At 40.4% G+C, this 20,289-nt stretch overlaps 3 protein-coding genes across 3 annotated transcripts; all 3 read right to left on the minus strand.

Annotated features, from left to right (window-relative positions):
• Positions 1-2,569: 2,569 nt before the first annotated feature.
• Positions 2,570-5,296, minus strand: LOC144990343 (mediator of RNA polymerase II transcription subunit 28-like). Its single transcript, XM_078943534.1, has 4 exons — positions 5,087-5,296; positions 3,392-3,458; positions 3,194-3,306; positions 2,570-3,094 (listed from the first exon to the last, which is right to left on the minus strand). Exons 1-4 carry the CDS (start codon positions 5,243-5,245, stop codon positions 2,891-2,893), a joined length of 543 nt encoding a protein of 180 aa, XP_078799660.1. The 5' UTR covers positions 5,246-5,296; the 3' UTR covers positions 2,570-2,890.
• A 736-nt stretch (positions 5,297-6,032) lies between these two features.
• Positions 6,033-15,701, minus strand: LOC101160217 (cytosol aminopeptidase). Its single transcript, XM_004065946.5, has 13 exons — positions 15,482-15,701; positions 15,236-15,351; positions 13,745-13,799; positions 13,557-13,662; positions 13,083-13,242; positions 9,983-10,147; positions 9,752-9,910; positions 9,537-9,661; positions 9,195-9,283; positions 6,922-7,024; positions 6,701-6,780; positions 6,504-6,616; positions 6,033-6,417 (listed from the first exon to the last, which is right to left on the minus strand). Exons 1-13 carry the CDS (start codon positions 15,572-15,574, stop codon positions 6,231-6,233), a joined length of 1,551 nt encoding a protein of 516 aa, XP_004065994.4. The 5' UTR covers positions 15,575-15,701; the 3' UTR covers positions 6,033-6,230.
• Positions 15,702-16,982: 1,281 nt separating this feature from the next.
• On the minus strand, positions 16,983-19,844 carry LOC144990342 (clarin-2-like). The gene is made up of 3 exons (XM_078943533.1): positions 19,451-19,844; positions 17,556-17,735; positions 16,983-17,449 (listed from the first exon to the last, which is right to left on the minus strand). Exons 1-3 carry the CDS (start codon positions 19,701-19,703, stop codon positions 17,181-17,183), a joined length of 702 nt encoding a protein of 233 aa, XP_078799659.1. The 5' UTR covers positions 19,704-19,844; the 3' UTR covers positions 16,983-17,180.
• Between the last annotated feature and the right edge of the window lie 445 nt (positions 19,845-20,289).

The following is a 20,289-nucleotide window of genomic DNA, read 5'->3' on the forward strand; positions in this document are numbered from 1 at the left end:
AAAGCAAGTAACACTGAAATAATTTGTGCTTTTTTGTTTGATAGGTAATCCCCTCCTCTAAGAAAACTTTGTATTATAAATATTATTATTATCATTATTTTGTAATCCCCTTTTATATATTTTAAGATACTTTATTTTTCTAACAGCATATTCTATTTTGGATATTTTTCTGATTATGTGTTTTTTTTATTTGAGATAATTCAATAAGTTTGAATTGATGGCATTGACTTTCCCTGCTGATGTTCTTTCTGATTCATTGATGCTGGATTTTGTATGTTTATGCTTTGTTCAATAAAGTTGAAAAAAAAACAACAAAAAAAAAACAACATAGATTTACTCTCGCATTTTCTCTTTTCCCTTTTTATTTTTTTGTTTCTTTTTATTTTTTATTCCCTTTTGTGTTTGTTATTAATAATTAGTATTTTTTAAATAATGTAACACGTTTGTTCTGTATTCAGAATTCTATTGTACATTATATGTGCATAATTGTTGTATTTTCTTGTTTTGTATGTTGCAATTGTTCAATAAAAAACAAAAAAAAACACCTCAGAAATAAACCCCGGGATGTTTGCTTTAAACTTCTTCGCAGATGCTATCTAGACAAATCCTCACTACACATAGACTTTGATGAAAACTGCTCCTTTTGAAAATTAGACACAGAAACAGTCATACATCTATTCTGGAAATGCCACCAAACAGCAACTTTTTTGGAAAGACTTTACCTCTTTTGTTCAATGTAAAATTTATAAAAGATTTGATCTGGTGTACAAAGATATATTATTTGGTTTTTATAATGTTAAAAATTAACTCATAAGGGAATATTACTTAATTAACCTTTTAATAATATTAGCCAAATTTCATATTCATAAATGCAAATTTTCTGGGGGAAAAAAGCCCTTATTCAAACTTTTTATGATTGAGTTAAACCAATAAATTTGAACAATATAAGAGCATTTGACACTCTGGAATTTTTTAAATGTACAGAGTAGCAACTTACTGCTTCTACTGCTCTTGTTTAAAATCTTTTTATTTTTATTTTTTTTAACCTCTTTGTTCTTTATGTTCCCCTGGCACATTTTTTTACCCTTTTTGTCTATCTGTGTACTTTAAAGTTGAGTCGATTTTGTACTCTTATCCTGTATATCTTCAATAAAGATTTTTGAGGGAAAAAAAACATGTTATTTAAAAAAAAGCGATTAACATCGGAAAATCTTTTGGATTAGTTATACAAGTTAAGTCTCGCATTTTTTTTTTGCCCTGTGAATGTTTTATTTGGTTATTCTTTATCACCAGTTTGTTTAAAAATAATGTTACTCTTTTTTTTTGTTCTCAATTGTTAAGAATTTCAAAAAGGGTAAAAGAGTCATGTGGCCCTGGAGCCTCAGGTTGCAGAATCAGGTTTAAATGATCATTTTAAATTGGACTGAACCTGAGTATGGGTTTTTTTGTCGCCCCTCTGTAAAATTAAATCAAATCTTTTTTTTTGACAAACTAATTTTTATTCTTCATTTTGTTGTGGTATATATTCAGAGTATCAGTCACGTTATTTTGGAGACAGTGGGTCTGAGAGACTGGCAGCAGGCAGCGCTGGAGGAAGCCGAGATGAAGATTCTAAGGTACTTTTTTTTAGGATGGATAAGATCAGGATTGAATCCATCTGAGGAACAGATCATGTTAGATGTTTTTGGAGATAAATGCAGGCAAGTAAACTGAGTTGGTTTGAACACATTGACAGGAGACACAGTGATTCTGTCTGTAAAAGCATGCTGAGGATGAAGCTGAAAGGTCCAGGAGATCAAAGCGGAGGTGCATGGATGAAGTGAAGAACGGCAGTGGCTCAGGCAGTTGAGCAGGTCGGCGGTTCAATCCCCACTCCCCCCCAGCCAACTGTTGTTCTGTCCTTGGGCAAGACACTCCACCCTCCCTGACTCCAGTTTTCATAATGGACACAATGTAAGCGCTTTGAGGGTCTGGAAAAGCACAGATAAATCCAACCCATTATGAGTGAGGAGGATGCAGACAGAACCAGATAGATACTTCACAGTAGCTGATTTACTCTCGCTGAAAGGAACAGAAGAAAAGCCACGAATTTGATCATAATCTGCTTTTTTAATCTTAATGAAATCAATTTTGATATTTAAAAGCTTTCATCTACCCAGATGCAAATGAAGCATCATGAGCTAAATTAACACAGATATAGTCTCAGTCACATCACACATTAGAGAATCAAAGATCCTTCCATACATTTAAAAATGCAGTTGTAATGTGATCAGGGGTTCCTGTTGGAGAGCTATGTCCCCATGGTCCATCTGTGAGGATTTTTGTCTGACTGTACCAGCATTGACCACGCAGGAGCTGCGAAGTCGACCAGAACAAGTCTGCTGTAGTGCGAAAATGCTGCGTAGTTTCCAGATAAACAGACCGTCAGGCATAAATAATCAAGACCTCATGATGCGGCTCCCGACTATTCTGAGATTACTGATTTACTTAAAGGATAAAAAAAGCATCCTTGCATGTGACTATAATACAGTAGCATGACCAATACCTAAGAAAACACAGTAAGAAAATGTTTAGGGCAGATTCAAAGTACAAATTTTATTTTTACACAAACATGTGACTACAATAAACATTTATACACATTGTAAGTATGAAAAAAAAGTAAATGTATGGATAAACCTCCCGTATGTTCAACAAATGGAGTGATAAATGCAGATCTGCATTTCCTGTCACATCCAGTCAGCTGTGACACACACAAGTCCCAGAACATTGTGGATTAAATTATTCTGACATAATCCCACCCACACCTCCACAATGAGTAACTCATTCCATTGCTTTTGTGTTTCCAGTCATCAGTCTCACATTTGAAAACATGACCTTTTGCGTGTGGGTGTTAGTTAGGCTTTAAAGGAGCAGGGGGCAGGTTTGCAGAGGCCTGCTCCAGAAAGGCCAGCGGTCCAGGAGGGGGTAGGTCTGTAGGCTTGCGATGCTGGCCGCTCACATCCTCCAGAACTTGTTGCCAGTGGTGCAACTTGGCCAAATGCTTTTGTACCAACTGTTCTTTCCTCTGTAGCTCATTACGTAACTCTGACACATCCTGAAGTGAGAAGAAGAAAAAAAAAGAATGAACTTCATAGGAGAAAAGAGTTTGATAAATTGATTAAAAAAAAAAAAGCTAATCAGTGTAGCACTTTACCTCTTTCACCACCTGCTCTGGTTTCTGTACGGACAGCTGGAGCCTCTTTTGTAAGAAGAAGCACTCAGTCTGGCGAGCTACATCCAGAAACTTTTGTATGCACTGGTCCACACCTACAAAAGACAAGTTAAGATGGGCCTTAAACACCGGGTTAACATAAGAAATACAGTCAATGTTCAGCATCAAGATGTAACCTACCAGTACGTATCTCCTCCTGATCTGTTCCGTTAACATAATCTTGGCTTACCAAGGATGCAAAACAAGCCTACATGATAAAGAAAAGCTTGTTTTATCTCCTTTTCTTAAAAGTGGGCAGGTGAGATTACTGTGTCCACTACATTCAATAATAGTTTTTTATTGCAAAGAAAATGAGCAGGACAAAAAAGAAGGGAAGTTTCTCCAATACCCTTTTCCACAATGAAAAACAACCCGTAGGTCACCCTTCCCTTTTTTGTACAAGAAACTTTTACAGTTCTCTTGAATTACCTTAAGTCACAAAAATTAAATAGCAAAATGTACTAATTATTTCTAAGGTTTCCCTAATTTTGTCCCGTTCTCCCCTTTAAAATATGATGCATCTTTTTGGTTTACAAAATCATTTGACATTGAACTTTGACTCAAGCCAAGCATTTAAGAAAATGTCTCAAACTAATATGGTAAATTGTCTGCATGTGCTTGGTGCTGAAAGGTGCCAAGTGGATTGGTAAACATGGTAAACTTTGCTAACAGCAAAGGATAAGATGCACAGAAATACATGTTTACATACTAAAATACTTAAAGACCTCCTTCTCTCAATAGTCTCCACTGGCCCAGATTTGATAAATAATACATTATGAGTACATAATGAACATGATTAAGAAGAAAAAGTTTAAAACTGTTGCAGAATCCCCAAAGAAAAAGATTTTATGACATGTTTTGCATTAACTAGAAGGGGTAAAATTAAGTGCGTTTTTAGAGCAGACTGATACCAATATTCTTTATGTGTCGTCACTTGTTTCTTAAATAGACAAAATCTTGTAGTTTTTAGGTCATTGTTTTGTACAAGTGAAATTCACAGAACACATCATGATCCAATAAGGGAAACACATAACTCAATACAAATGTCTCCATTCAGCTACAGTACGTAAATGCAGGAGGAGGAGCCATGCTGGACATACAGGAATATGTAGCAGAATATTTTTAATATTTCTAATCTAAAGACCACAGATGACATTACATTTAAAGCTTTTTAACCAATGTTATAAAATGGATCTGAATATTGATTTAATTGACTGACAGCCACATCCAAGTCCGTGTGCTGCTTTGCTCTCCGTAAGACTTGCCTTGATGACATTGTGTGATAGTCAATGATGGGCATGATACTGAGGGACAGCATGAAGACGGAAATATTTAGCAGTTTCTTTAAACAGGTCCATCAAGTCAAAGGAATGGATCCCAATTTGTTGTTTCTTTCAGAATTACGATTGAAATATTTGTTGTTCAGTCGGTAGCAACATTTGAATGAACCTCTGGACATTACTTTGATCAGAAATGGCTACGAATCGATAGGAAGGGGAAGCTTATTTATCAAGTTTAAATAAGAACAACTACACTATGCCAAACAATGGATTGTAAATCTCTTTACCAAGAACAGATAGGCTAGCTAGCCAATCCACTTGTTAGCTAACTAACTAACTAGCATGTCACGGCTAGTTAGCATAAATAAAAAAATAGAGCATTTATCTCTGCAGAGCAACACTGAAGGCCGGCAACAGTTTACAGCCAAGACATCACAGCATAACACAACTATAGTCTACAGATATGAATGTATCTGGTCTCCCAAATCTTGAAAGGCGCCTTTTCTGTGATGCTTGCGTTGCGAAGCTAACAACACCTATAAGAAGAGCAACCTACCTCGAAAGAAGCTTCCAGTTCATCAACCAGTGTGTTGTTACCCTGAGCTCGGGCAGCACCCATGGGAAAGCCCGGCTGTCCAGGTGCACCAGGTCCCCCGACAGGATGGGAACCAGTCAGCTGCTGGCCGGGAAACATTCCGCTTATGGAGGAAGCCATCTTTACCTGTGTTGCGTCTCCTAGAGTCGCGCATGCGCCCAACCCAATGACCCTTATTAGCGCTTCAATGTAACCCCTGACTTTATTCCAGTGACATGATAACAATCACAGCTAATTAACAATTGCTGACAAAAACTAAGATTTATGTATGAGTAAGCGTAAATAAAAGCCAACACATACAGGCAAACTCTGGATGAGTCGAAGTTAAACTATTTTAGAGTTAATACAGAGCCCATGACCTGACATGGATAAAAAAATAAATAGATAAATAAAAAAACAACAACAAATTATTTCTTAAGAAATAGTAATTCGTTCCCTCGAAATAATTGTGACCTTTTACACGCCCTGTATTTATAACTGGACATAAACTAAAATGCTTTCGGTTACAGTTCAAGAAAGATTAAACTGAAGATGTCAATAGATGCAAAAGTAAAAACAGAACATTTATTAATATGATAATAAGAAATTAACGCCCCAAAGAAAGTACACAACCATAAAAATAGACCTGTGCACAAATAAAAAAGAATTAACCTTTTTTTTTTCAAATATGGCGGTTTGAAGGTCTTTCCTCACCTTTGTGCTGTTATAGTTCAGTCAAAAGACATTTATTTAATTCATTTCTCAAGAGAACTCCTAGCCTTCAATTTGTTTTAAATTAAAAGGAGTATATTAATACATCATTTTGACATTTTGAATTAATCTCATTGTATATAAAGATATTAGGAACTTGCGTCAATCTTTAATATAGTTTAAATCTATGCACAGTAAAAACCACGATATTGCCAACTAAGTCATACATTAGACTTTTATTAAAAGTGAAACACAAAATGTCGAACAAAATATTGCTAAAAATACTATAAACCACAATTTCAACCAACCTGTTGTACTAAACATGTTTGTGTGTTTGTAGCTTTTATATTGAATTGTTCCTCTGCATAACGTTCATACATGTCTTGGGTGTGAAACCTTTTGGTTTCTCACATCCTCAGCCATCATGGGCCAGACTTGCGGCGAACTCCACCAGCGTGCGCGTTGGTCTTCCAGACATGCCTTTCCTCAAGTAGGGAATTTCATCTTTGTTGCTCATCACTCCAGCGATGTCCAGATGAGCCCAGTGAGGAGCTGTGACAAATTCCCTGAGAAACGCCGCCGCTGTGCATGCGCCACCAGAGCTGTCAGGAAAGCAACGGTCATCAGACTGAAACAACCTCAAACAGACTCTTCAGTGGAATATGATGAGCGGCAGGGAGACACGTACCGACTGTACTTGCCGATGTTGTTAAGGTCAGCCAGCTGGCTGTCAGTCACCTGCTTGGTGTAGTGTTGGAACAGAGGCATCCGCCACACTCTGTCACCTGTCACAACACTAGCCTATACATGCACACACCATTCATTACTCAACAGAGGAAATACAAGAGTGACACATTCTTCTGGTGTATTTTGCACTAACAGTACCTTGTGCAGCTGCTCCCAGAGCCAATTAGAATTTGTAAAGACACCAGTTGCTGCTGAGCCGAGGGCTACATCCATTGCACCTAAAAACATAAGCAAGTGTTTTATTTTAATCACTATCATATATCACCACATTTTAACTTTTACCTCCGATGAGAGTTACTGTGAAGGCTAAACAACTTTTCAAAAGAGAAAAAAAAGAGAAAAACGAAAAGAGATCCTACCTGTTAAAGTGGCGACATTGACAATGGCTCTGGGGTTGAAACTATGTCCATAACACAGAGCATCAGCGAGAATCAGTCTGCCTTCAGCATCTGTATTATCAACCTATCAAACAAAAACAACAACAAACAAAAACCCAGTTCAGCTACAAATGATAAGTGGCATGGCACTATTATACCATCTTCGAAAGGCCCAAAGCGCTTTACAGTCGAATAGTCTCACACACACACCAGGCGTGCGCACGCACACACACTGATGGCGGCTCTGCTGCTGAACACTGGCACCAACCTATAACCACCAAGAGCAATGACGAGTTCAGTGTCTTGCCCAAGGACACTTCGACAAATGGGCGGGCAGGGCAGGAATCGTACCTAGGATCTTCAGATCAGAGTTCACCCCCCCTATTTAGCTGAATTATTATCCATCCATCCATCTTCCTCCGCTTATCCAGGACCAGGTTATGGGGGCAGCAGTCTAAGCAAAGATGCCCAGACTTCCCTCACCCCGGCCACTTCCCCCAGCTCCTCTGGGGGTACCCCGAGGCGAGCAGAGGCAGGCCAGCAGAGAGACGTAGTCTCTCCAGCGTGTCCTGGGTCTTCCCTGGGGCCTTTGCACAGTGGGACCCGGAACACCTCTCCAGGGAGGCGTCCAGGAGGCATCCAGATTAGATCCCCGAGCCACCTCAACTGGCTCCTTTCAATCTGAAAGAAAAGCGGTTCTACTCCGAGCTCTCCGCAGTTTACTTAGTTTCTCACCCCATCTCTAAGGGAGCGCCCAGCCACCCTACGGAGGAAGCTCATTCCAGCCGCATGTATTTGGGACCTTATTCTTTCGGCCATGACCTAGAGCTCATGACCATAGGTGGGTATTGGAACAAAGATCGACCAGTAAATTGAGAGCTTTGCTTTTTGGCTCAGCTCTTTCTTCACCACAAAGGACCGGTACAGTGACCGCATAACTACGGATGACGCTCCAATCCACTTGTCAGTCCTCCTCCACCTGGGGCAGGGACACTCCACCCACCAAGAGCTGGCAAACTAACTTTCTCCAGTCGAGTACCATGGCCTCAGATTTAGCGGTGCTGACCCTCATCCCAGCCGCTTCACACTCTGCCGTAAACCACCCCAATGCCCGCTGGAGGTCCTGGCTCGATGAAGCCAACAGGACAACATCATCTGCAAAGGGCAAATACTGTCGTCCCCAAACCAGTCCCCCTCCGGCCCCTGGCTGTGCCTAGAAATTCTGTCCATAAAAACTATGAACAGAATCAGTGATAAAGGGCAGTCCTGCAAGAGTCCAACATGCACCGGGAACAGGTCTGACTTACTGCCGGCTATGCGAACCAAGCTCTTGCTCTGGTCATACAGACACGGACAACCGTCAGTAAGGCTCCCCGGACCCCATACTCCCAGAGCACCCTCCACAGGACACCACGGGGGTCGCGATCGAACGCCTTCTCCAAATCCACAAAACACATCTGGACTGGAAGAGCGAACTCCCACAAACCCTTCAGCACCCTAAAGAGCTGTACAGCTGGTCCACTGTTCCACAACCAGGACGGAAACCGAACTGTTGTTCCTGGATCTGAAGTTGGACTCTCCTCTCCAGTACCCTGACATAAGCTTTCCCAGGGAGGCTGAGGAGTGTGATTCCCGGTAGTTGGAACACACCGACAAATGCGTCCCCCGGATTGGCATCACCGGGACCCCATTATGGAGCCAGGCCTGGGGTTGGGGCTCGCAGGCGAGCGCCTGGTGACCGGGGCTCTCCCCACGGGCCCCAGTCAGGCACAGCGCGAAGGAGCGATGTGGGACCACTCTCCCATGGGCCCACCACCCATAGGAGACCTCAAAAGGGGCCGGGTGGCAGTCAGAGGCGGGTGCCTTGGCGGCCAAAAACCCAGTCATGGAACTTGACTGAACAATTATTTATATATAAATAATGAGTTGACAATTGACACATTTACAGATGTTATTCTGACAGCTAACCTTCTGAACATCAAAAATGCATATCAAACCTTGGAAATAAACAAAAGCATTGACAAATATATGAAAAAACTAAATATGACACATCCTCAAAGTTTTCATTTTACCCAACTGCATTATGGTAGTCAAAACGAATTCTCATCAAAATGATCAACAATATTCATACTATATGTGTAGTAAAAAAAAAAGAGAAAAAAAACGGGCTAAAAAACACTGGGGCATTGCATACCGATTAAAAACAAAACATTTTTGTGGATTGCATTCAGAAGTGTAATTACAGCTCCACCCACCTGGATGGTTTTCCCATTCTTGGCAGTAACCACATCACCGGGTTTGGTAGCCTTTCCACTAGGCATGTTCTCACAAAGTGGAGCCAGACCTGAGTGAGTCACAGCAGACAGTATTTCTTTGACTTATTCAAACTCTCCTTTATGGCTGCTATTAAACTATGACTGCTTTTTGTTGCTTTTCTGTTTATCGTGTGATTCTTTAGTGGTGGTAGCACACCCCATCATTCTGAAGAGGTTCTTACTTCTTTGAGGAATCTCCGTTTATTTTCTTTAGACAAAAAATAAATGTTTTCTAACTGAAACCAAACCATCTTGGAGAGTTTTTGCCACCAGGGAGCTCACCAATAATGTTGACTGGCAGCTTCAGAGCTGCTGCTGTGACGATGGATGCACACACCGTGGCAGCTCCACCCATGTCGGCTCTCATTGCGTCCATGGAGGGAGAGGGCTTGAGGGAAATACCACCGCTACAAATACAGAGAGCAAACAAGTCGTTTCAAGGACATCAAATAGTTTTTATGCATACAAGTAGGTACAAAAAGATGTGAAGTGTTTACCTGTCAAATGTGATGCCCTTGCCCACGAGCAGCAGGGGTGGCTCTTTACTGTCAGGTGACCCGTTGTAATGAAGCTCCAAAAAGACCGGAGGCTCCTCTGAACCTTTGGACACACTGAGGAAGGCTCCCATCTGCTGCTCCTTGATCCAGTCCTGGGGTCTGAAAGCAAATGATTTCATTGTTGTCATATTTTCTTTTTTGCTTTCCAACTAACACACAGACAATACTAACCTCTTATTGATTGTGACGCGTTCGGCATGTGGGGCTAGTTTCTCCTCGATAATGTTGGCAAAAGCAGTGGGAGTCATGTGATTGGCAGGAGCCTCCATGAGAAGTCGGGCCAGATTTTGGCCCTCAGCATAAGTAATACCCTTCTCCCAGCCTTCAGCATCAGCACTGGCAAAATGAAAAACGTTAGGCAAGGCGAGATTATTTGTATACCACATTCTGGGTTTAAAGAAAATTCAAAGTGCTTTACAGAAAACATTAAAAGAGAAATTTGAAAGCCACTGAAATACATTTTTAAACAAAGTTTAAAGAAAGCTTAAAGTAACTGTGGAGATGTCAACTTTTGAATAAAACTAATCAAATTCAGCTCAGAGTAGGTGGGTCTTTAAAAACCTATTCTGATGAAAATTGATTTTTTCTTTTTTTACATGTTCTTGTGGCACTTTTTCTGATAATGGAGGACATATCGAAAGCAAATTAAGCCAAAAATTGCATTTCTGAGTATTTCTTTATTTAAATCATGATGAATCAGGAGCAGACGAAAAACAGCAATTTGCAAAAAAAAGAAGAAAAAAAAAGAGTGTAGTTGTTACGTAGAAAATAAGCTGGGCAGAACACAAGCTCCCTGCTCCGCTCCATTCTGATGCATCCACTTGCTGACAAATGGATCAATATACGTCTTTGTTTTCCTCGTCTGAGCTGACATCTGGCTTAAAACCGTACAGCTGGATAGCTACGATATTGCTCACCATTTCTGTTGGACCGGTAATGTTAGGTTGGGGTTGTGAAGGGCCGTAAGCTAGCAGGAGAGAATGTAAACAGATGGGTGACTGGAAGTGGGGGTGGGGTTGCTCCACGCCAACGGTTCCGCCTACAATGAAGTCGAATTTCTAATGATTTACCAGCGCTCTGTGGAAACTATGTTCAAAGGTTTTTTCAATTTAATACATAAAACGGCACAATTATAATTAAAAGCACACTTTGGCTACGTTCACACTGCAGGCTGAAACGACCCAATTCCGAATTTTTTGCCCCTAAGCGGCCCAATTCCGATCTTTTCATGACAGTCTGAATGACACAGATCCGATCTTTTCAATTGCGACCCAGGCCCCGTGGATTTACCGTCCTGATTCCGAATTGTAGCCGATCTTTTCAATTGCGACCGCCGTCTGACCGGCCAGGCGACTTGATTCCGAACTGTACGTCATCGACACGCAACAAACGTCATCATTTTGCGTTGAAGTAGGCGGGAACGAGAACGTAAACATTAACCATGGTGGACGATGCTGCTGAGATCAGTCAGTGGAAGGGAAGCGAGATCCCCGATTGGATTAATATTTGGGCTGATCGCTCTTTTCAGGCCAAACTCCAGGGCTCTTATCGCAACTGGGCGGTTTTTGAAAAAAATTCCAGATAAATGACAGAGCGTGGTGTTGAACCTTTACCGCGATAACTTTTTTTTCTTTCTCCCCTTTCCGACGTGCTCAGAAGCGCGGGGGACCCGAGGCGATCCTGCTCCTCCTCCCTGTTCTGATCCCTAGATTCTCCAGAACGGGTTAATAAAGAGTCCATAGCATTTATTTTGGGGGAAACCTTCTTTTATTACCGTCCTATTCTCTATCGCGGCACGCGCTTGCACACACACACGCGGGCGCGCGGCCCCAGCACATACACATTCCTCTTCCACAACAGTGGGTACAGACGATCCCGACTCCAATGCCTTCTTAAAATGAGAAGATTGTAATTGTGCTGCTCCTTTGTGAAAATAAATTTAATATTACAAAAAGAGCTCCGCTTTGACACTGTTGTTGACATCCATTGTTAACGTTTGCTCCGCAAACAACAAGTGACGTCGTTCACCGTTGAGTATTCTTCTGGCTTCTGCGCATGCGGGTCTCGTTTGGGTCGTGTCACGGTCACACTGGAGATCACAAAACTTCGGATTTACTTGGAAATGTGAACGGTCTAGCAAACAATTCGGATTTTTTCAAAAAAATCGGAATTGAGCATTAAGCCCTGCAGTGTGAACGTAGCCTTAGAATGCTTTTACATTGGATCAAAAGATGATCGGAGTGGGACTTAAATATGATTTTAAATTTTTTTTTTTTTATTAGTGTTTCTGCTGCTCTCAGGATTTCCAGAAGTCTGTTCCAGATATGTGAAGGATAGAAGCTGAAAGCAGCTTCTCCGTGTTTGGTTTTGACTCTAGGTACTGACACAGTCCGGATCCAAATGACCCAAGAGGTCTGGCTGCTACATACTGGGTCAGGAGGTCAGTGATGTATTTGGTGCTACACCCCTCAAAGATTTACAAACCAGCAACAGAACTTTAAAGTTTATCCTCTGGCAGGCAGACAGACAGCCAGGCTGTGTAAAGACCTCAGAACGGGACTCACGTGGTCTACTTTGTTGGTACTAGTGAGAACCCAAGAAGCAGAGTTCTGAATAATCGGCAGTTTTTTGTCGCTTTTTTGGTAGTCCTGTAAAAGCACTGCTACAGTTGTTTAGTTGTCCAACGATGAATGAATGAACTAGTTTTTCCAGGTTCTGCTTAGTTTTCTGATCTTTTCTCATTGAAATATTTTTGAAGTCCCACTCCAACCATCTTTTGTTCTACTTTGAAATTCTTTCAACTGTCATTATGCCGATTTTAGCCAAAATCACAACACTTGCGCCATTTTCATAGTTTCTGCAGAGCAGCAGAAAGACTTAGAAATTCACCTCTGATTTGTGGGCAGGGTGTAGCAACCCCACCCCCCCATCCCCTCCCTGTTGGGGTGCAGAGCACCCCAGTGTATTTTCTATGCCATGAATAAAATCTTTCCCAACTGGCATTTTTTCCCACACACAACGATTTGAACAAAAAAAAAAACTCATTTTAAATATATGTACTCTAAAAAATGCCACAAGAAGGTGTTAAAAACACAATTATTATCGTAGTGGGTCTTGAAGATGATAGTGGGCTGATTATTTTTTTGACTGCCTTAAGGTGTTCATCAAAATTAAGGACAGTCCATCACTGCACCCAAGTTTCTGGTTTATAATGAGCAAAAAAATTAAGAATGCTCCGTTAAAATCACAGAGGAAGGTTCTTTCAGGGTACCTTCCATGGAGCTGCAGTGATACTTTGGTCTTCTTCTTGGACTTTAGTTGGTCAAAGTGAAACAGACCCAGCGTGGCTCCTTCTGCCGCCGACTGGGCATCGCCGCACCCGTCCACCTCAACCGAGTTCAACTCTAGTTCCTGAAGTAACTGGCAGCCAGCTGGACAAATAAAAAAATAAAAAATAAATAAATTGATACTTAATTTATCCCACAATGGGGAAATTATGACCCATCCCCTGGGGGAGCGGTGAGCTGCAGTGGCGTTAAGGGCATTGCCCATCACTGGGTGATGTTAATTGCTCGCCACTGATATTGCAGTACCATTGCTCATTCGGGAATTCTGGGAATCGAACCCTGGATTGCTGCATGACAACCTCTCACCTTACCAACCGAGCTACCCGGTCGCCGATCTTAGGAAATCTCAGGAAAATAAGGACTAAGTGTACGAGTCCACTTGAAGAACTATGTCTTACCAGCCATTCCTTGTCTAATGCTCTCCTTGCTGGTGTCCCAGTTCTCAGCCCCACACACACCTGCATCGTTTTTGCCCAAACCAACTACTGCTACACATGGGAAGTCCTGCAGAGAGAACAGCAAAGTTACCGTACTCAGAAGTCAGAAAGACAAAAGGTTTAGGATACTAGTGTGGCATATTTTATACCTTGTGAATTCCATAAAATATTCTGCTTTTGCCTTTTTTGAGCTTTGGTCCAGAGCTAGAAAAACACATTTTAGTAGCACAAATTTTAGTATTTAGCAAATAAATAAATAAATTTATAATCCATATTCCAATAAAGTTAGAGCATTTTCAAAATGAATCCCAACTATTTTCATTTTTCATAAATATACTTAAATACGGCAGAGATGTGTGTCCAACATGAATTTCCATCATTTTTTTGTGCTGGTCGCACACAAATAAGGGCGAATAACATCAGCCCCCCCCCCCCCCCCCCCCCCCCCCCCAAAAAAAAGCATTCAATTATTTCTGTTTAAATATACATTAAAACAAATGTTTAAAAATCTTGCACAGTGCAAAAACTAAGACAAGAGATTGTAAAAAATGCTTCTCAAAATCATTCCTGAATTTTCAAGATGGCTTTAAAAAAAAAGAAGATACCATTTATTAGGGCTGCACGATATGAGGAAAACTCGCGATATGCGATATTGGTGATTAATATTGCGATAACGATATAATTTGCGGTATATAAACAAATGTCAAACCAACCAAAAACATAATTTCCATTTCAATGCAACAGTATAAAAATTATAGTCCAAATGACCCTCGTCGACGTAGGAGGCAAACATCAAACATAAAAGGGCTCATTTGATTGATCAACAGCGTAAACGGGTCCTTCCGATTGGTTAAATGCATAAAGGGATTTATTTCATTTATTCAATATTTCAAGCTGCCATGAGTTTGTTTTAGCACATTTAACCCTTGTGCTATCTTAGATGACCCCCCTTACTTTGACGTGTTTTTCCTACCATGACAAAGGAGGATAAAGGTGGAAAGATTTCATGTAATCCATGGACACCAGTGAAGATCACAAATCATTGAAGAAGAAAGGTTCAGAGCACTGTCTAGTGGGTCTAGATGACCCAACTCCCAATGGTAAAGTGCCTAGGATAGCACAAGGGTCAAGGTAACCATTTATTGCGATTTTCGCCGTCTTTTGCAGTATGCATATTGCACAGCTTGATGTCGCGATAACGATAAATTTGCGGTATATTGTGCAGGCCTACCATTTATTATTAAAATTGTGTCTAATTTATTTGACCTACAATGCCTAATGCATGTTTTCAAATTACGTAAAAACAAATTTAAACAGACTGGCAGTCCTGTGTAAAAACAACAAAAAAAGTTTCAAGGAAACTATCGTTGAACAATTGTTCAGACGTAGGGAAGTTGTTTTCACCCATAAGTCAAAGTGATATGCACGTCTTAAATGATCAACTTGCAACCATTGACTTGGCAGTTACAAAATCTATTTTCAAAATTGAATAGTCATTTGAGAATTTCACATCACTTGTTCTTGTGGGTGGAAAAAAAACTTACATACAGAAGCAAGCAGAAGCTCTCAACAGTAAAAAATAAAAAAATAGGCTAAATAAATTGCCACTTGAAACAAACCAGGGGACACAAAATACTCACATCTGCAGCAGTTCTGAAAGTTTTCCGGATACAGACTGATTAAAGTGTGCTGCTGCTTCTGTCAGTTGAAGGCGGCCCTCTTCTCCTTCATCCTCAAATACTCCAAGCACCAGACCCTAGAAAAATAGAAGATATTCTCTAAGCGTTCAGCCTATCTATTAAAGTTAGCGCATCGGAGGATCCACATCCTAGCTCCCCTTGCAGTCTGTTGCATTCGAGACATGATCCTGGACTAGAACTACTCACTTTCCGCTCGTGCAGGTAATTCTTTGAAGCAGAAAATGGTCTGCAGAGGTTTCTCCGGACTACTGTCTGCACAGTTCTTCCAACCAGAAGCATTGTCACCTGCGGGACATGCGTCCGATCAAAATGAAATGAAAGATTTCTAGTGTAAAGGTCGAAAATCCGCACGTGAAAGCCGGTGTCGCATGTATACTACGTCATCGACTAATCGCCGCTCTGTGTCACGTAACAGTCGTTTGTCGCCACCTGGCGGCGGACACTAATCCTGCAAAAACAAACGACAATATAAAACACAAATGATAATACATTGTTATAAGTTAATTAAACTTATATAGAATTTAATAAACAATAAACTAACGATTTTATTTGAATTATTTGACAGAAAAGATACAACAGACATACAATATGGACGTTTTACACATTATTTACACTCATAGATTCACCACACTGAATAATGCAGCATGTCAAAAATGCTTATTTGTTAAAGAATGATCAATCATCTTTCTTGGAAATGTGTTGTATTTGAAGATTTTTGTTCCTGGTCTTGTGCAACCAAACAATACAACTTCTTATCATGTCAAGCTCCTGAACTACACAGCTGAATTACACACCAAGCTAAACTTCTCAGTCTTATGAATTGTAATGTGAAAAACTATTATCCAATTCTGCAACTACAGAATTCTCAGTCTCAATTTTGAAAAAATACTGAAAGTTGAGCTCCTCTATAGGTGACCTTACACTTAAAGGACAAAAACCTATTTCTTTTTTAGGTCACAATATTTATTTTGGCCTAAACATCTTTCCCCATCACATTCCCTTGAATATGTTGAGTGTGTGGTCCTCTGTCAATATATGTAGCTCCTGCAATAAACTCATGGTGATCATCAAACAGGGTGTGACCTGCCATTTCACAAAAAGAGCAATCTCTGAGACCTTACTCATCACAATTCTAATTTTAAATTTCATGCAACTTATGAATACTTCAACAAAAATATCAGTGTTGTGTCCATATTGAAGGTTTTACGCTTCCATTTACATACAGGTGCTAAAGACCAAATAAAAAAGGGCAGCTTCTTCTTCTTTTGACCTTGTTTTAGTGCTCTCCAATTTGTGCACAAATTCTAAACTGATAGCCTTGCTAATATTTTTTTCCCAACAGGATGATGCCGGTATGGATGGGTGGTTAAAAAGACTTACTCTAAGAATAAACTGAACACGATGTAGTCTGCTTGCACTACATTTCACCATGTTCAGTATTGTTATTGATGCAAAACAGCTGAGAAAATGCTAATGTCAATGGATAAAGAAAACAAATGCCCAGATTTCCTGAGGATTCAAAGATATTAGTGTTTGTCAGAAAGTAGAGTGAGTAATAATGAAGTTGTTGTGACTAAAAAGGGCTTACTAATCCCCATGTTCAGTAGCTGCATGGGTAAACAATAAGTGCCTATATTTTGAGGTTTTAGAAGTTACTACAAGTTTTCATTTTACATCTTTGAAATGATTCGAGAAACGTGTTTTTATTTAAAAATCTTGACAGAATTTGCATGAACAGTTGGGATGAGGCTGCTCTCAGGCAAACAACCACACAGCTCACTAAAAAGGTCATTGGCACAGAATGGGTCGGAGTCTCCTCTCAGCGTTGTGCGTTACTCTTTTCAGCCACAGGTTAGGGAAAAACAACCGATGACTAATCTGTTCCTCAGTAGAGCAGGTCCACTGAAGACACAGTGGGTTCTTCCGGCTTCTTCATCTCTGGTTTGGGGAGCTTAATGCGACTCATGGCAACCACTCCACAGACGGCAAAGTGAGTCCCAATGCTGCCAACACCAAGCCAGAAAGACCAGTCCAGAGAGTCGCCCAGAACGACAAGAACAAAAAGGTTTTCTTTGTGGTTTGCCACCCGCTCTGTCAGACTGTGATGTCTCACGGCAGCCAGGAAACACAAAACAGCCAGGGAGGCAAAAAAAGCTGGAAGCACAAGGGAGGTTCTGTCAGAGCAGGAACAGGATTTTTTTTCAAAGTAAGAAAGATTCCAAAGTTTCATAAAGATCATCAGAAAAGCATGAACTCTTACCAGCTATGAAGTTCCACAGATAGAGTCCCTTGTGACCTTTGATGCTCTGGTATGGAACCTTGCGTGCATTATAAATGCAAAAGGACAGACTGACCAGTGCAAAACCCACAGCCACCAGCAGGAAAAGGATCACCATCATGTGAAGGCCACCATTCAATGTCTTCACCAGATTGGGAAAAACTGTGGAATCAAAAACAGCACAGCCGATAAAAGTTGAATTTAGTCCTCATAAACCTAAAATACACAACTAAGTAAGTTTAACAATTACTGGTTGTACAAGTAAAAAATTGATGTGCTTTCAATGAGAATCAAGTACGTAAAAGTTGAGCAGAACATGAGGCTTTTGTCGACCATCTGAAAGGGAGGCAACAAATCACTTTTCCCACAGTTCAGTTCAAATCGTGATTTTTGGGTCACAGTTTTGTTTTGGTGATTTGTGTATTGAAAAACAACAATAACAACAACAAAACTAAAAATTCAGAATTTTTGTTCTTCATTTGCCTGGGCTGAGTTGTAGATATAATAAAAATGTCTAAAATATATTCCATTCCTATAATTATCTAACTCTGTCATGACAAAAATTTAAATCATTGATATGACATAAGACTGGTTGTGCAAAAGGGTTTAGTCCCCCCTTGTCCTTCTGCAGCATTGTACTATTCCATCAACAGCAATTCAGCAAGCAGAGAGACCTCCAAGAGATTGGGGGGATGAAGTGTGAAAAGGAAAAGGCAAAAATCAAGTAAGACATTTAAAGCCACACTTTCTACAGTGCAGGAAGAAAAGCAAAACAGAACAAAAAAATATTTTAAGAAACTCAAGAAGAAGATAAAGAAAGTCAAACATGACAAAAAAGACAAAAAATGAGAGGAAAGACTAATCTATTCTTTTAATGACGCCACTATAGGATACTGTTTTGTTCTGTCATTCAAGTATTTTTTGTTTCTTTTTTCCTCTTTAGTAAAACCTGACAAATGAAAGAAAAGCCCATAATTTGTTCCTACCATAAAGTGAGTGGGTAACAAATAAGCGCATTCAACAAATTCAACGTTTTTTCCCAAGAAAAAAAAAAAAAAATAATAATAATGTAGATATAATACATATGTTCATTATTTAAATGGGATTTCAGTTTTCAGATAATGATCAAAACATTTGGATCCTTGACACTGATACTGTCCAAACGTGGACAAAAATAGACAGACTGATACAACTGCTGCAGAAGAGGCCATGTTATTGTTCACCTGGGTCCTCCAACTGCTCAGTCCATCTCTGGCAGGGGGGATGCAACCATTTACTTTCCCTTCGATTCGTTTCAACGATGTCACATATGGTTTGGTTTTAAACAGAGAATTTTTGGTCTACCTACTGATTGTGTGGTTTACTGCAGATTACGAGGATCCTATTTTCTAACGTTGATGTGTTTTGAACTGTTGAAGGAAGCCAGATGCGGGAGAACATAGAACATCACACGGAGAGAACTCAGTCGTGATTTGAACCAGACCTTCTTGCTGTAAGGAGGTTTTTCCTTATTTCAAATGCTGATAGATAGACGTGTGATAGAATGGATAAATGAAACTACATAAGAATTTTTTGTCAATTGACAAAGCCTTTTGGATGAGAGGTAAAACATCTTCAACTTTAAAAACTAAGTCCAGATGACAGCAATTAAACCCACTACTATGATGGAATCAACCTGGATGAATGAGAGTCTTCATAGTCATTGAAAAGATATTTTTCTCAGTCTGAATAGTCATAGAAATAATCAGACATTTTAATAGAACAATTAAATATCAATTTGGGACTATTCATAACTGTATCTTATACAGACAGAGTCATATTGTGATAGATCTGACTGCAAACCCACCAGTTATTTAACAAAATGGGGCAAATCTTACTGTAGATTTTGGAACGCCTGTTTCCTAGCCCGCACTTTTTAGTCTTTCCTCCCTGGAACAGACCGTAGTAAATGTCTCCGATGAATTGGTCCATCTCTGGGTGGGACGCGTTCACTATCTCTGCCCCCGTCTTGCACAGGATCCGGCCAGTGACCCACTTCTCTGTGGCCAGGGCCACGACAAGCAGGGCCACCGAGGTGATACACAGAACCGAGGCGACCGAGAATGTTATCCGTTTCCACAGCGAAGGCATCTTATGAGGCCATTACGCCCCAAGGAAGGTAACACGACGCCGCGGTGCAACGTGGAGATCACCATGAGTTTAGCTGGAAGCTGGAAAGCATTAAAAGATCATAAAGGTGCAAATAAGAAATTGTAGAGAGTGACGGTTGTCCATGAAGCAAGAGTCAACAGGGATGGAGAAACCGAATCCACGGCAGTCAAAGTGATCCCTCACTGGGAGAAACTGGATCCTCCTCCCTCACACGCATTCATTCTCTTCAATTCAGCCATCTCATTAACTCCTGCAGGCCGACATTTTAACATGACCTTAAAAAAAGCAGCTGTAAGTCGCATAAAACATTTTAATTGTTGCACTGAACATTTACAGCTCAGAGCTTAAAGGTCACATTATGGATGCTCCATTCTTCTCTGCTCATGGTGTTGATATTGAGTTTTTTTGGGAATTTCTGGTGCCCCTTTGTTTGGTTGAAGGACGTCTGACAACCGGCCTAAGAACTGTGAACGAATTGAAACATTTCAAAAACCCAAAGCTACATTTAAGCCAGGGGTCTGCAACCTGTAACGCTAAAAGAGCCATTGGGTACACTTTCTTACTG

The sequence above is a fragment of the Oryzias latipes genome (genome assembly GCF_053564925.1).
Source record: "Oryzias latipes strain Hd-rR chromosome 1 unlocalized genomic scaffold, Olatipes_Hd-rR_3.1 chr1_Y".
Taxonomy (NCBI): Eukaryota; Metazoa; Chordata; class Actinopteri; order Beloniformes; family Adrianichthyidae; genus Oryzias; species Oryzias latipes.